Source organism: Geotrypetes seraphini, chromosome 3, assembly GCF_902459505.1.
Source record: "Geotrypetes seraphini chromosome 3, aGeoSer1.1, whole genome shotgun sequence".
Classification (NCBI taxonomy): Eukaryota; Metazoa; Chordata; class Amphibia; order Gymnophiona; family Dermophiidae; genus Geotrypetes; species Geotrypetes seraphini.
Window position 1 is genome coordinate 411142024 of NC_047086.1, and position 16835 is coordinate 411158858.

The window sequence follows — 16835 nt, forward strand, 5'->3', positions numbered from 1 at the left end:
CTGACATAGCATTTTTTTACCAGGGAGTTGAGGTGGTCATTGAAGGACAATGTAGAATCAATGATGACGCCCAGGACCTTGCTGTTTTATCTGCTTTTTCCCCTTTGGCTTCTCTCTCCTTCTGCCTCTCTATGTAGCTGCTTTTCTCCTGCTCAGATCAGCTCTGCTCCGTTGGCCCCTCCCCTTTTAAGGCAGAGCTTCGATGGTGGACGTCGGGGGGTGGGTGGAGCTAACTCTCACCGATTCCCCTCTTGGTGTCCTGCCTCTGCTTCTCTCTCCTGCTGTTTTATCTGCTTTTTCCCCTTTGGCTTCTCTCTCCCTCTTCCTCTCTATGTAGCTGCTTTTCTCCTGCTCTCTCCTGATCATATAAAAAAAAGTATGGAGGAGCCGATATCACTAAAAGAATTACAAACAGCATTGAAATCTCTTAGAGCAGGGACCGCTCCAGGTGGTGATGGTTTTACAATAGAGTTTTTTTTAAATCATTCCAAATTATCTTATTTATTATTACCTTATTTACTACCTTATTTATTAAATTTGTATCAGTCAACTAAATAAAGGTTGTGTTTTAGGTACTATGGCAGAATCGTTAACTATTGTTTTGCCAAAGCCAAATAAAGATCCCATGTTGGTCTCAAATTACAGGCCTATTTTTTTGATTAATGTAGATGGTAAATTATTAGCTAAACTTTTAGCCATGCGTTTGGCTAAGGCTCTTCCTTATATGGTTGGTATGCACCAAACAGATTTTGTTGCTCAGAGACACTCTTCTGATAATACTAGATTGGCCTTTCAGATGTTATATCTGACAAAAGACATAAGGGATCCGGCATTCTCTGTATCTTTGGATGTGGAGAAGGCTTTTGATCAGGTAGAATGGACCTTTATGTATCAGGCCATGGAATGGTTTGGTTTGGTATTGGTTCAGGATTTATACAAATGATTCAAACCTTGTATAGCTCTCCTGTTGCTAGATTATATATTAACAATAATTTTTCAGACTGTTTTAGGTTGCAAAGGTTGTCCCTTGTCTCCTTTGCTTTTTGATATAGTACTTGAACTCTTGTTATTGGCTATACAGCAGGCAAAGGGAATACAGGGTATTCTGAGGTCTGGAAAGGAGTATAAGGTATCTGCTTATGCGGATGATATACTGTATCATTTGAGGAATCCTGAAACAACCATTCCTTGTCTACTTGAATTGATTGAGAAATCTGGGAAATTCTCGGGTTATAAAATAAATTGGTCTAAATCAGAAGTTCTTCCTTTAAATGTACATTGTACAAGAGGTTTATTTGATTCATTCCCTTTTATATGGAAAGAAGAAGGAATAAAATATTTAGGAATTTGGCTAAAAAACACACCTGATGAGACAATGAAATTGAATGAAAGACTTATTGCAAAAAGTAACAGATTTAGGTGAGCAATGGAATCCTTTACATTTGTCTTGGTGGGGAAGAGTCCAAACTGTTAAAATGATATTGCCTGTTGTTTGTTACCAAATGGGGATGATACCAGTTTTTTTTCAGGGGTCTTTTTACAAAAAGTTGAATAGTATTCTTACTAAATTTATTTGGCTGGGTAAAATTGCAAGAGTTGCCTTAGTATCCTTACAAAAGCCAATTGAGGAAGGTGGGGTAAATTTTCCAAACTTTTATAGGTACCATCAATCCTATATTATGCACCAGGGTATGTATTGGGTCCTCCCAGAGCTCATGGATAAGCTACCGGATTGGTTATGGTTAGAATGGCAGCTCATGTTTCCCATTAGATTTCGTCATCTTCTCAGTATTAAAATGCCTAGGATACATACAAATAGAATATTAATGGACACATGGAAAACTTTACGATATATTAATAATTTAACACCTCTTCCAATTCAAAAATCTACATATCAAAATATATGGCTAAACTCCAGGATTCAAATAGGCGGTTTTAAGATTGTCTGGAAGGATTGGATTAAAGCAGGTATACGAACCTTAGATGATGTTATATCTAATGGTAAGCTGCTGGAATTTTCACAGTTGCAACATAAATTTGGCCTTGATAAAAAACAAAGTTATAAGTGGTTGCAACTGAAGCAAGCTATTCAGGCAGGGTTCCCTGAATGGAAATCTCTTAATCATCAATTTAGTTTAGATTTCTTATGCTTTCAGGCAGACTTTCTGGGTCACCAGGCCACACAGTGGTATAAATTATTATCTGGCTATTTGAATAAGAAACCAAAGACTGGACTTAGAGATATTTGGAGCATTGAGATTAAGCATCAAATTAATGCATCTCAATGGCCACGTATTTGGTCCTGGAGGATAAAATGTACAATGTCGGCATCTATGAGGCAAGCGTGGTTTTTCCTGTTGCATAGAGCACTCTGGACCCCTGTTCGTTTACAAAAATTGGACTGCTCTAAGTCTAATAGATGTTGGCATTGTCATTTAGATGCTGGTACTTTAGATCATTTATTATTTCACTGTCCATTTATTAAGGCTTTTTGGCAGTCAATTTGGGATCAAATAAATTGTATGTTAGAAAATCATGTGGCATTATCGTATGACACAATTTTGTTTGGAGTGTCTATGAGAACCAAGAGTCAAATTTCTTACAATAATAACAAACTTTTAATAATATTGACAGGAGTTGCCATTCAACAAATAACGTATAATTGGAAAGATTATAAGAGATTGAACTATTGTTTTTGGTGGAATTCAGTGTGTCATTTATACAAAATGGAAAGGGCGTTAGAAGTTCAAAAAGGGTATTTTAAAAAATTTAAGGATGTGTGGGGGCCATTGATGAACTACTGTGTCGATTGATTATTACTTTTCCCTACTTAATATAGTTGTTGAATTGGGGTGGGTGGGTGGGTTTTTATTTTTGATTCATTATTAGATATGAAGGGATGTTATATGGTATATTATGTGATGTGTGTTATTTCATATTAATCTGATGGGAGGGATGGGATTAAATTTTATTTTTTATGAGTTAGTTGTAGAATTTCAAGTGATGTATTTGTTGAATTCTTGATGTTCTCTGCACACTTGATGTAAATTATAAAATGAATAAAGAATTTGAATTTAAAAAAAGCTGTCCGCCTTATACATTCCAATCTTGCATCATGTAAATTTGGTACTTCCAAAAATTGATCTTGACTGGAATGCAAAGATCTAGATGGGCAACATGGTTTCAACAATTTAAAAAGTGCTCCTAAGAGCATACGCCGTGCCTCTGCTGGGTCAGACCAGAGGTCCATCGCGCGCAGCAGTCCAGGACCTGTATAGTAATCCTCTATCTATACCCTTCTATCCCCTTTTCCTTCAGGAAATCATCCAATCCCTTCTTGAACCCCAATACCGTACTCTGTCCTATCACACAACTGAAATCAACTCTATAGGGCAGTGGATTATCTGAGCTAATGGGAGTACAAGAACAGTAAAACTTTGCTTCAAGTTAAGTACAATCATAATAATTACAACGTGAGGGGATTATTATGACGATTTTAGCAAAATAGAGATTAAAAGAAGGTGAAATAATAAATAAACAAATCATAAATAATTTGATAAGAATAAAGAGTATGAAGGACCGATGATAGCTCACAAGTGTGTTGTACGCCGAGATTTGTTCTAGTGGCAGTGCAACAGTAAGCGCTTGAGATCCATTATAAATTTCTTTCATTCAATTTCATATAAGAAGTGTGGTTGAAACAGTAACCCATCCGTATTTTTGGAGATTAAGTGTGGAGCACTATTATTTGAAAGAGTACAAGAACATTGCCATATTGGGACAGAGCAAAAGTCCAACAGTGGCCAATTCAGGTCACAAGTATCTGGCAAGATCCCAAAAGAATATACGATTTTATGCTACTTTTCCTAAAAACCAGCAGTGGATTTCCCCAAGCCCCATCTTAACAGTTTATGGACTTTTTTCATTTTAGGAAACTATTCAAACCGTTTTTAAATCCAACTAAGTAACTGCTTTTACCACATACACTAGCAATGAATTATATGGTGAGTAAAGAAATAGTTTGACTAGCTTGTTTTAAATTTATTACTTAGTAACTTCCTTGTATTTTTGGAAAGAGTAAACAAGCAAAAAATCATACACAGCTGTAGTGGGATTCTTAGCCCACTGCTATATCCACCCGGCTACCCCTCTTCTGGGTTATTTAGCCAACAAATTTTTGGTTAAGATGAAAATGATTTCGTTTTAATTGTGCTATCTTGATTCTGATATTTTAATTATGCTGCCCAATAGTTTGACTCCACTTTAGATTTATGGGGGTCTCTGCCATAATTGAAAGAGCAGTTCACAGTCAGTCGTGTGCGAGACACCAGCACGCTGACAATGGAGGGCAGACAATTCAGCGCGCCACGGGAAAACTTAGTTTTAAAGAGCTCTGAAGCGGGGTGTGAGTGGGGAACCCCCCACTTTACTGCATAGTGTTCACGCTGCTGTTGGGGGGGGGTTTGGAATCCTCCATTATAGAGAAAACGGAACTTTTTCAGGTTTTTTTAAGGAAAAGTTTTGTTTTCTCTATAATGTGGAGGGTTGCACCCCCCCTCCAACGGCAGTGCGAACAGTATGCAGTAAAGTGGGGGGATTCCCCCCTACACCCCCGTCGGAGCTCTTTAAAACTAATTTTTCCTGCAGCGCGCTGGTGTCTTGTGCTGAATTGTCGGCGCGCTGGTGTCTGTCGCACAATTGTCCCATCACCGCAAGAGCAGTTAAATTTTTTATTTTGATAACTAAACCTGTCCAGCTAGGTTTCCTCCTAAGTCATGTAAAGTATTTCAAAAGGTTTTTCCAGCTAAGCTGTCTGTTTTCCCTGAATCAACTTTGAAAAGTGGAGACCTGATTTCCAGCTGACTGGACTCCTTCCAGTCATGTACCCTATTCAAGGGCCTGAGCTCTGCAGAAGCATCCTATGCAATATAAAGCACTCTGTAGTGCTAACTCAAGATAATTGTTGATCACAAATATTCTCTATTCATACACAACAGTTCTCTTAGGTGCCGCCATATATAGAGACCTCCAGAATAACTATAACCTCCTGTAGTATTTATATACCACACTGACCCCTGCCTTGTTTTATAGAACTCACTCCTCAGAGCTTCCTGTATATCTCTTGCAGTATTTGTATACCAATGACCTATCATCAGGACTTTTTTCCAGGGGGTACCTTTTAAATTGCCTAATAAAACTAACCCAAAGTCTGCACACCAATTCTGTGGACTGAATATTAGATTTTTACCTTCAATAATCTTCTGTTACTCCCTATAGGATTCCATACGTTAGGTGTTCAATCCCAACCCGCAATCTGGGAGTTGCAGAAATACAACACTTTTCTGAGCACATGCTCCTCCCCCTTAGACTGAGAGCTAGAGCTATATATCCAGTTGAGTTGCAAAGTCAAGTAACATAACTGAACAAATCCATGGGTACGGGGGAAGATCCACAGCAACACAAATAATTTCTGACCTGGTCTGCTCTGCAAAACATTAAACAAGTAAACAGGCACAAAGCTAATCCAGCAGTGCATCGAGCCTCACAGAAGTAGAAAACTCCCCACAGGATATAGCAACTGGCTGGAAAATCTTCAAGCCTGTAAAGAAAATAACCAAGGCAGAAAGAAGCAGGGTACGTCATATGGAATCCTATAGGGACTAACAGAAAGAAGATTATTGAAGGTAAAAACCTAATCTTTCATTCTGTTACGTCCCTTCTGTATTCCATACGCTAGGTGACATACTAAAGCAAAGGTAGTAGCTAGAGAGGGACAGAAGAGCCTGCCCTCAAACCCGAGGTCTCAAAAGCGGCATCAGACAGAGCCACCACATCTACTCGGTAAAAACCGGGTAACGGTATGAAGAGAGGACCAAGTAGCTGCCCTGAAAATTTCATAGAGATCAATCACATGAGACTCAGCCCACGACGCAGCATCCCTTCTAATTGAGTAGACTTTAAGAGAAACCGGCAGCTGCTTGCTGCGTGCAATGTAAATCACAGAAATAGCCATTTGAATCCATCGAGCGATCAAGGACTTGGATGCCGGCTTTTCCAGAATATGGAAAACTCAGAAACCTACGATACTCCAGGTAGTTCAGAATACGGAGGTAAGCCTCTGTGAGAACCAAGGAAGCTAGAAACTATCCTGGAGAGACAGAAGCTATCACTGTGTGCTCTGTTTCTATGTAGAAATGAGGAATCCACAAAGAAGTGGTTGACCGTCTTTGGATCCAGAATGGGTCTCCAATCCTCTGAGTCTTTCTGTGGCACGAAGAAGTATAAGGAGTATCTGCCTAAGCTCAATTCGTATTGTGCAACGGGTTCCATTATTCCGATGTCTAAGAGATGTTGCAAAGTATCAGAGTCCAGAAACAAATCTGGAGGCAGGTAAAAGAGGTCTAAATTGTGCCCTGCCTGAATGATGGCCAGTACCCATTTATTCAATGAAAGTCGAGTCTACTCCTGATTAACTGAGAAGTCGGCCTCCGATAAGAGAAAGCCCTGCCTGACCCCCAGCGTCATCGGGTCATTTTAGGTGCAACTGCTGTACAGGAACCTGACCCCTGAGGATGCCCAGAGACAGTAGCCCTAGGAATATCTCTGGGGAGAAGACTCTGCGGATCTCTAATGACTTCTGTGGCAGGAACAAAAAGCACTACGATCCCCTCCCAATGTCCAGCAAAACTTGTTCACAGGTTGAGACTTAGGGTGGCGCTTGGCACCACTGGTGACAAGGTCATCTAGAACTGTACCAAAAAGATGCTGGCCCTGGAAAGGAAGTCTGCTTAAAGTAATCTCTGAGGCAGCGTCCCCAGCCCAAAGATTTTATTTATTTATTCATTCAATTTTCTATACCGTTCTCCCAGGGGAGCTCAGAATGGTTTACATGTATTTATTCAGGTACTCAAGCAGTTTTCCCTGTCTGTCCCGGTGGGTTCACAATCTATCTAATGTACCTGGGGCGATGGGGAGATTAAGTGACTTTCCCAGGGTCACAAAGAGCAGTGTGGGTTTGAACCCACAACCTCAGAGCTGAGGCTGTAGCTTTGATCATTGCGCCACACTCAAAACACTGCATAAGCAGAGACTTTACTAAGAACTCAAGGACGTCCACCACATAATCCATACCATCCATCACCAGCAGAGGACAGATGATGTACTGCACAGTCTGGTCTGACAGGCTCGCACCATAAAGGAAGCGGCCACCTCCGCTTTGATACCTAAAGATGCCACTACAAAAAGCTTCTTTTTTTTTTTCAACATAATATCCACCCTGCAATCCTTAGAGTCCTTAAGCATCACTCCCCCATCACTAGGGAGGGCTGTGCGCCAGAGAACCTGCGGCACCTTAGATTGTTCAAAAACCTGCTGAAAATCAGGAGCCAGGGGAAAAAGCTTAGACTTAGCATGAGAAGATCATAGAGAGCTTTTGGGGGTATCACACTGTTCTGAAAACAGACTAAGGAGCTGTGGATGGGATGGAAAAAGGCACATGAGAATGGTCCTTGACTTAAGCCTGAGAAGTGGAAGGTGGAGAATCCAAATTGAGCTCTTTCAGAACACCAGCAAAAAAAGGTGGACAGAACCGTGCTTAAAAGTCTGTGGATAGAAGGATCAGCACCCAAATCCGGACTCTCAGGGCAGCTGAGGTGATTAGTCCCGGCAAGGGTATCAGCCCTATCCAATATAGAAACAGGAGACAGAAGACATATGATATCTGAATGGCAACTACTGCAATCGAGGTCTGCCACAGTCAGACAAGAGGGATCCCAAATAGGAAGCACAGCACAACAGACTGAGAAAGACCCAACACGCCCACCAGCTGCGTCAAATGCAGAGAAGCCAAATAAAATCCGGTTAAAAGTCACAACCAGCAACCATAGAAGGGCTCTACTGAGGTACACATGCTGCGTCAAAAAGGTTCCCAGACACGGAACGCAGGTGTTTTGCACCAGCCCTCCAGTACCCGGAGGAGGCAAAGTCAGTTGCCTCCGCTGGGTCAGACCAGAGGTCCATCGCGCCCAGCAGTCCGCTCCCGCAGCTCATCAGGTCCATGACCTGTAAGGTGATCCTTGTTTAAATCATTTAAGCCCCCTTGTCCTTCTATCTATGCGCTATCATAATCTATCTCGACCTCTATCTGTATCCCTCAATCCCCTTATCTCTCAGGAACTTATCCAATCCAGCGCAATCAATGCACACATTCATAAGAATATAAGAACATAAGAAGTTGCCTCTGTTGGGTCAGACCAGAGATCCATCGTGCCCAGCAGTCCGCACCCGTGGCGGCCCATCAGGCCCATGACCTGTAATGTGATCCTTCTCCAAGCCCTTGATCCCTTTTATCCTTCTATCCATACTCTGTCTAAAACCTATCTCTACCTCTATCTGTATCCCTCAATAGACTATGGGCTGGGGAGTCCATCCCAAATGATTTTTAAGCAAATCGAAGGGTATTGAGGCAGAAATAAAACTTTGAAAAAAAGATTGTTTAAAATCCAAGATGGCTGTCGCCAGCGAATTCGTGCTAAAAAGTGCAAAAATAAACAAAACCTCAAAATAAAAAATGGATATGTTTCTAGCTCTCAGACTCAGGGGGAGGAGCATGTGCTCAGAAAAATGTTGGATATCTGCAACTCCCAGATTGCGAGTTGGGATTGAACACCTAGCATATGGGATGTGGAAAGGACGTAACAGAATGGCTATTGTAGGTTTGCTCTAGCCCTAAAAGATAGTCTGGCATTTGAATACTACAATCCCCTCCCTCTTCTTTTTTATCTCTGCCATATTTATAAAATAGTGTGTCATCAGGGTCCCCCCATCTCCACTAAACATCATCTATAGCAGAGTTCGACATCTTTGCCATCATGTTGCCTGAAATAGGGCAAAGAGATGGTGGTGGGGAATGAATGAGTGAGAGGAAGATCAAACAGGGAGCAAGTAGTGGGGAATGAGTAAGACAAGGGCAGAGTGGATGAGGAGAGAGAGAGAGAGAGAGAAAGGGACAATAGGTGATGCCAGTGTAGCTGGGAAGGACAGACTGGGTGAGAACAGGGTATGAGGCATAAGACAGAGAAACAGCTGATGGCCTATGCCTAGGTGATAGGTGAAGCTAGACTCGAGCACATAAGAAAGAGCTGCATGGGGTGTAGCGTTAAGTGCCTTTGGCTGTGCGACTCAAGCGCCGGTTTTTTCAGGCGTCTTGAAATTTGGTTTAAGTAACGTTTTAAACAGCATTTTCTCACTTAGCTTAGTTAAAGTGCCATTTAGAGCATGCTTTCACATAGACACAGAATGGGAAAACAGCCCTAATGGGTTTGTGGTAGACCTTTGAGCTTCCTTCTTATTCCACTGACCTGGCACGATCCCCTTTTCCTTGAATTACGTGCGTGTAAGGTGTCCTAGGCTGGTGGCAAGTTTCAGTACTTACCTGCAACAAGGAGCTGCACTACAGCCCTGATCTCTCCCTGTTGGCTGTTGGATGCAATGCAAGTGTAGCTACTGGCATCACTCCGTGTAACATTGTGGAAGTTCAATATCCCTGAATTTGGCTTAACATGAGCTGGCATGCTGCTTCCATCTGAAAAAGAGAGAGAGTATCAAGCCTAGAGAAACAGATGGGGTATATGAGATGTTCTTTTCCCTTCCCCTACACTTACCCGCTCTTGTCCAGTAAATGGAGGGCTTTTCCTGGCCTGTGGCAGAACACTGCAATGTTGCTGGTCTGTCAAACTCCAGGCACTGCTGGGGCTGAGGGGGAGGAGTAAACTTCAGCTTCTCTAAAAGAATACAGAAATTATTTTGCACATTGTGTAACATCCAGCATACCCTAAACAGGATCAAATCTAGAGACGCCAATGCAGAAAGCATCACTGCAGCTTGCTAGAAGCAATGAACAGCACTAATCCAAAGCTCATCCAAAATGTCACCCCTTCCTGTGAATGGCACTACAGAGTCAAGCAATCAGCATCTGCATAGTTCCCCCTCCTTCCGTAAACGTAACCCCCAATCTTTCGTGACTAGCAGCACCCACCAAGCCCACTGGCCTGACTGCCCCCTGCTAAACAACCACCACAAAATCCCTCAACCAGCAAGACACCCCCCCCCCCCAAGAAAACTAATCCCTGGTGTTTATTGGCATCATAGTAACACAGTGAATGATGGCAAAAAAGACCCTTATGATCTATCCAGTCTCCCAACAAGGTGACCAGGGCTCCACCCACTGCTCCATGTTTAAATGTTGGTTGTGAGGTCACTACCATGCCAAACGTGATGGGGATGATGAGTTGGTACAGCAATATGCCTTCCCTAACTACACAGTCCTCCCCACACTGGAGTTGTCAAACCTTCGCCTTTCTCTTGCCATCTTCGGGAAACAGACCTTGCAAGTCTGTCTGGCATCAGCCTCCGTTTCCTCATGCTGGAAGTGGCCATGTGTACCCCAGGTCCTCTTCCTGGTGCCTCACTTTCCTCCCCAACTCAAAAAAACCTAATCCCTGGTAATCAGTGGCAGCCCACCCAGTCATACCTTAAAAAGCAAGAATGACACCCACTTACTCCTGTCTCTGGCATGCCACTTATTTTCTCTTATGCTCTTGACTGGTTTTTTTGCTGGTCTTTAATTACTTTCCCCTTCTATGACAGACTGACCTCGCCTGGAGCATCCCTAAGATGCACCACGCAAGGGAGGGTGCCAGTTGGGAGATGCCACTAGACGCTAGGGCAGTGCTTCTCAATCCAGCCTAGACCCATCAGGATATCCACAATGAATATGCATGATATATATTTGCATACCAAGGATATTGTGCATTCAAATCTATCTCAAGCATATACATTATGGATATCCTGAAAAACAGATTTGCCTCAAGGTTTAGGTTAAGCAGCATCGCACTAAAGGTTCAATTTTTTTAGTTGGGGGAGGACCACTATGTTTTTGAAGTGCAGGTAAGGGGGAAGGTGCACTGGACTACCAAGTGTAGAAAGGTTGGATCAGGAGGGAGCTGATATAAAAAGCTATCTGGGGGAGGGAGATAGGGGTGTTGGTAGACACCTATTACTCTCAACCAACCCTTCTGTGCTTCCCTGTACCTGGTGACAATATTCCCATGTTAGTTGTATGTCCGAAACATTTTTTCATCTTGCATGGCATTGCATGGGTAATCAACACATTTACATTCATTTTAATTTGGTGTGTGGTCAAGGTTTTTGCAAGCATTAACGCCAAAGCTGAAACCCTTTCTGTACTGCTAGCCTCTGGTAATGAGAAGTTACTCAGATGTAGCAGATGTTCTCGGAGGACAGCAGGATATATTCTCACATATGGGAAATGTCATCGATGGAGCCTAGCACAACTTCCAGAAGTCTTTAGAAGTGTACCATCATGCACATGTATGCCTTACTGCCTATCATCACCACATGGGACAAGGAAGTCTAATACAGTAGCTGATAGAATTTAACTACTAGAGGAGGTGTGTGAGTATGTGAAAAGATATGTCCTGCTGTCTATGGAGAACATCTGCTACAGTTGAGTAACTTTGCTTTCTCCGAGAACTAGCAGGACAATCTCACATCTGGGAATCCCTAGCTACCAAGCTGCCTGAAATAAAAAGAAGCTTTAGCTCTGGGTCTATGAAGTGTAAGAGACAGGCGAATAATGTTAGGGAGTGTAAGAGACATGCGAATAATGCTAATGGGGTCCTAGTTGATAAAAAGGAATCATCCCCACTGAGATACAACAAACACACAATGTGGAGGGCTATGTACGTCAACGCCCACAGTCTGGGAAATAAGATCCTAGACTTGGAAACAGAAATGAGGAATGCTGACCTGGATGTAGTGGCGATATCTGAGACCTGGCTCACAGACTCCCACGGGTGGGACATGGTCATACCAGGTTACAACTTGCTTCGCCGGGACAGGAAGGGTAAAATGGGAGGGGGTGTAGCATTATATACTAAAGATGACATTAAGGTCACCAGAATCACGGATGTACAGTACACTGGGGAATCCCTTTGGGTAAATTTGGCCAGAGGGAAGGACAAATGCCTGTATCTTGGCGTAGTATACAGACCCCCAAGACATCAAGATGACCTAGATAAGGAATTAATCGGAGATATAGAGAATATCACCTTACGGGGTGACACAGTATTGGTAGGTGACTTCAACATGCCTGATGTGGATTGGATCACACTTTCCTCTGCTTCCGGCAACAGCAGGAAGCTATTAAACTCTTTGAATGGAGCAAGACTCAGGCAACTGGTATCTGAACCAACAAGGGATCAGGCAATACTGGACCTAGTACTTACCAATGGGGAAAGTATCACAGAGGTCTCGGTGGGTGAAACTTTGGCCTCCAGTGACCACAATATGATATGGTTCAATCTCAGGAAAGGTTTCACGAAATCTACCTCAATGACTAAGGTTCTCAAATTCAAAGACACAAACTTCCAAGACATGGGAGACTTCGTTCACCAGGCGCTACAAAGCCAAGCAGACACCGACAGCGTGGAAGAAATGTGGTCAACTCTGAAAGCCACCATACAGGAAGCAACAACCCGCTATGTTAAATCAGTAAGCAAACGGAGTAGGAACAACAAGCCACAGTGGTTCTCTACAGAGATCTCGGACATCATCAAAGAGAAGAAAAAAGCATTCATCTCTTACAAACAATCAGGGACACAGGACTCTAGAGTAAAATATCTGGCCAAGTCAAGGGCCGTCAAAGCAGCAGTTAGGGAGGCCAAATTCCGCATGGAGGAGTCTCTAGCAAAGAACATCCAGAAAGGAGATAAATCTTTCTTCAGTTATATCAGTGACAGAAATAAGAACTCGGGAGGGATAGTACATCTCAGAAAACCAGACGGAGACTATGTAGAAACGGACTCGGAAAAAGCCCAACTGTTAAATAAATACTTCTGCTCAGTCTTCACCCGCGAGGCGCCGGGAATCGGCCCTCAGCCACAGACAAGGGTTAAATCAGTTGACCCGTTTAGTAATTTCAAGTTTACACCCAGCAGCGTCTATTGCGAGCTGTCAAAAATCAAGGTCAACTATCCCTGATTATTGTTTGTTTCTCTCTCCCATAGTAGTGGACTGTTAACATGGTAATATATATGTATACTTAATATTTTATTTCCAATTGGGAATTATTATGTTTCTTTATCAAAGAATTTCTTTTGATGTAAAATAAGGTTGAATAAATAAATAAAAAAAAAAAAAAAAAAAAATCAAGGTCAACAAGGCAATGGGGCCTGACAACCTACACCCTAGGGTGCTCAGGGAGATGGGTGATGTCCTAGCGGAACCGCTATCCGCGCTCTTCAATCTCTCCCTTAGTACAGGTAACGTCCCGATGGACTGGAAGACAGCTAACGTCATCCCACTTCACAAGAAAGGCTCCAAGATGGAGATGGCAAATTACAGACCAGTGAGTCTCACATCGATAGTGAGCAAACTAATGGAAACCCTAATCAAACACCAATTGGATAGAATCATGGACGAGGAGAAACTAAGGGATCCCCGCCAACATGGATTTACTAAGGGGAGATCCTGCCAATCCAACCTGATTAGCTTTGTTTGACTGGGTGACGAGGAAGCTGGATGCTGGTGAGTCCCTGGACATTGTCTACCTAAATTTCAGCAAAGCATTTGATAGCGTACCACACCGCAGGTTGCTAAGCAAGATGAGTTCTTTAGGTTTGGGCGACACATTGACAAATTGGGTTGGGAACTGGCTTGGAGGTAGGCTTCAGAGGGTAGTGGTGAATGGCACCTCCTCCGAAATGTCAGAGGTGATAAGTGGAGTGCCACAGGGCTCCGTCCTGGGCCCGATCTTGTTCAACATCTACATAAGAGACTTGACAGAAGGGCTCCGAGGAAGAATAACATTATTCGCCGATGATGCCAAGCTAAGCAATGTAGTGAACAAGAGCACAACAGACAATAATTCAATGGCAGATGATATGATGCATGACCTACTTCTACTGGAGCACTGGTCTAGGTCCTGGCAACTCAGTTTCAATGCCAAAAAATGCAAAGTCATGCACCTGGGAAGCCGAAATCCATGCAAGCTTTACACCCTAAATGGCTAGATCTTGACAAAAACTGAAGCAGAAAGAGACTTAGGGGTGATTGTCAGGGAAGACATGAAGTCTGCAAATCAAGTTGAGCAAGCTTCATCCAAAGCAAGGCAAATCATAGGTTGCATACGCAGGAGTTTCGTCAGCCGTAGACCTGAAGTCATTATGCCACTGTATAGATCCATGGTGAGACCGCACCTGGAGTACTGTGTGCAATTTTGGAGGCCACATTACCGCAAGGATGTACTGAGACTGGAATTGGTCCAGAGAATGGCCACCAGGATGGTCTCGGGACTCAAGGAGCTCCCGTACGAGGAGCAGTTAGGGAAGTTGCAGCTCTACTCACTCGAGGAACGTAGAGAGAGGGGAGATATGATCGAGACATTCAAGTACCTCACGGGTCACATCGAAGTGGAAGAGGATATCTTCTTTTTCAAGGGTCCCGCGGCAACAAGGGGACATCAGTGGAAAATCAGGGGCGGGAAACTGCACGGTGACACTAGGAAGTTCTTCTTCACCGAAAGGGTGGTTGATCGCTGGAATAGTCTTCCACTTCAGGTTATTGAGGCCAGAAGCGTGCCAGATTTTAAGGCCAAATGGGACAAACATGTGGGATCTATCCGCAAAGATAGATAGGGAGGGTCATTGGAGTGGGCAGACTTGATGGGCCGTGGCCCTTATCTGCCGTCTATTTCTATGTTTCTATGTTTCTATGATCACATGATACTATGCATGGGAATAGACACTAAACCAAGTCGATCCCGTCTTCCTCTCAGACAACCCCGATCTGATTACTTCAAATTGCCTCCAAACTGCTTTTGGAGAATGGGTCGAATGTGGTTTATAGAATAAAAATGTGAAGTTGCAAATTGACTCAAGATGTCTGTAAGAACCATCAAAAAGAATAAGATTGTAATCGGCTTGTGGAGGACAAAATGCTGGAGGCACACAGTCTGAGGAGGACCTCCACAGGAGCAGCATGGATTGCAGAAGTTATCACAGAGGTCACTGCAGCTTTGAAGCATATTTAGATAAATGGCTCCTTCCTATAGATACTGAACTAGAGCGGGTCAATGAAAAACTGAATGTCATGAATTGGGAGCTGACAGCTTTTCAGCAATGGGTCAGTGATGTTGAGAATCAGATAAACGGGCTAGAACCTGTGCAAACACAACATCAAATACTTATAATGACCCTCGAAGACAGGATTGAAGATCTGGAAAACAGACTGAGGAGAAGTAATCTGAGATTTGTGAAGATTTCGGAAACGGTTGCAAATCTGGAACTTCAGGAGTTTATGGAAACATGGCTGACAATTTCACTTACAAGATACATTTTGGGGATAACAAAAATAAAGTCAACACTCACAAATTATCTATCAAATCAATAGTGGTTAAACAAGAATTATAAAAAAAAATTTAAAAAAATTTTTTTTGCAAACATAATAATAATAATAAAAAAAAACATGTGAACCTCAAATAATAAGTGATGAATGTGCTCAGTACCATCAAACACACTGGTCAATGGAGCTTATAAACAGTGGTCTCAAACTTGCAGCCCGTCAGGTACTATTTTGCGGCCCTCGGTATGTTTATCACAATCACAAAAATAAATAAATCAGTTTGTTGATCATATGTCTCTTTAGCTATAAATGACAATATTATTATTAAGACTTAGCCAAAAGAAAAGATGTATAAACTTTAAAAAGTTTTACCTCATGCAAAACTGTCATTTCTTTAATAAGACATTATTTTTTGAGGCCCTCCAAATACATACAAATCCAAAATGTGGCCCTGTGATCAACTTTAAACTTGACATCGGGAAAGGGAAACGTGCCAAAACCTTAACCACAACCTTAAACTTCAAAAAGGGCAAATACGATCACATGAGAGCCATGGTGAAACAACGACTCAAAAAAAAGGTGGACAAACTTGAAACGGTAGACCAGGCATGGTCCCTACTGAAAAATACTATCACAGAAGCACAAAATCTCCACATTCCGAGGATTTCCAAAGAAGGGAGATCAAAAGGTAAGGGAGAACCAGCATGGCTTACCAGACAGGTGAGGGAAACCATAAAAGAAAAGAAGGACTCTTTCAAAAAATGGAAATGCATGAAAACAACCGAAGCATGGAACAAACATAAAGATGATCAGAAGAAATGTCACAAGGCGGTGAGGGATGCCAAAAAGGACTATGAGGAAAAAATAGCGCAAGAGGCCAAAAACTTCAAGCCCTTCTTTAGATACGTGAAAGGGAAAAAACCCGCAAAAGAGGCGGTGGGACCCCTGGATGACCAGGGAAGAAAAGGGTACATTAAGGAAGATAAACAAATTGCGGACAAACTAAATTCCTTCTTTGCGTCCGTCTTTACGGAGGAGGATACCGCAAAAATACCAGAAGCAGTGAAAGTGTTTAGTGGAGTAATAGAAGACAGCCTCACCACAGTTGAAGTGGAGTTGGACCAGATATACTACCAGATCGACAAACTTAAAAGTGACAAATCCCCTGGACCGGATGGAATTCACCCGAGAGTCTTAAAGGAATTGAAGGTTGAAATCGGAGAGTTATTGCAAAAACTCACCAATCTGACAATCAGAACTGGACAGATACCAGATGACTGGAAGATAGCGAATGTCACGCCAATTTTCAAAAAAGGATCGAGAGGAGAACCGGGCAACTACAGACCTGTGAGCCTTACGTCTGTCCCTGGAAAGATGGTTGAAGCACTGATCAAGGATAGCATAGTCCGGCA

General features: G+C 42.6%; 1 protein-coding gene across 1 annotated transcript in view; it reads right to left on the reverse strand.

Moving 5' to 3' along the window:
• The window catches only part of PTK7 (protein tyrosine kinase 7 (inactive)), a 373613-nt gene that overhangs the window by 205658 nt on the left and 151120 nt on the right, over nt 1-16835 (reverse strand). Inside the window, 2 exon segments of the mRNA XM_033937683.1 lie at nt 9434-9583; nt 9663-9782. Of these exon segments, the coding sequence (XP_033793574.1) occupies nt 9434-9583; nt 9663-9782 (270 nt within the window).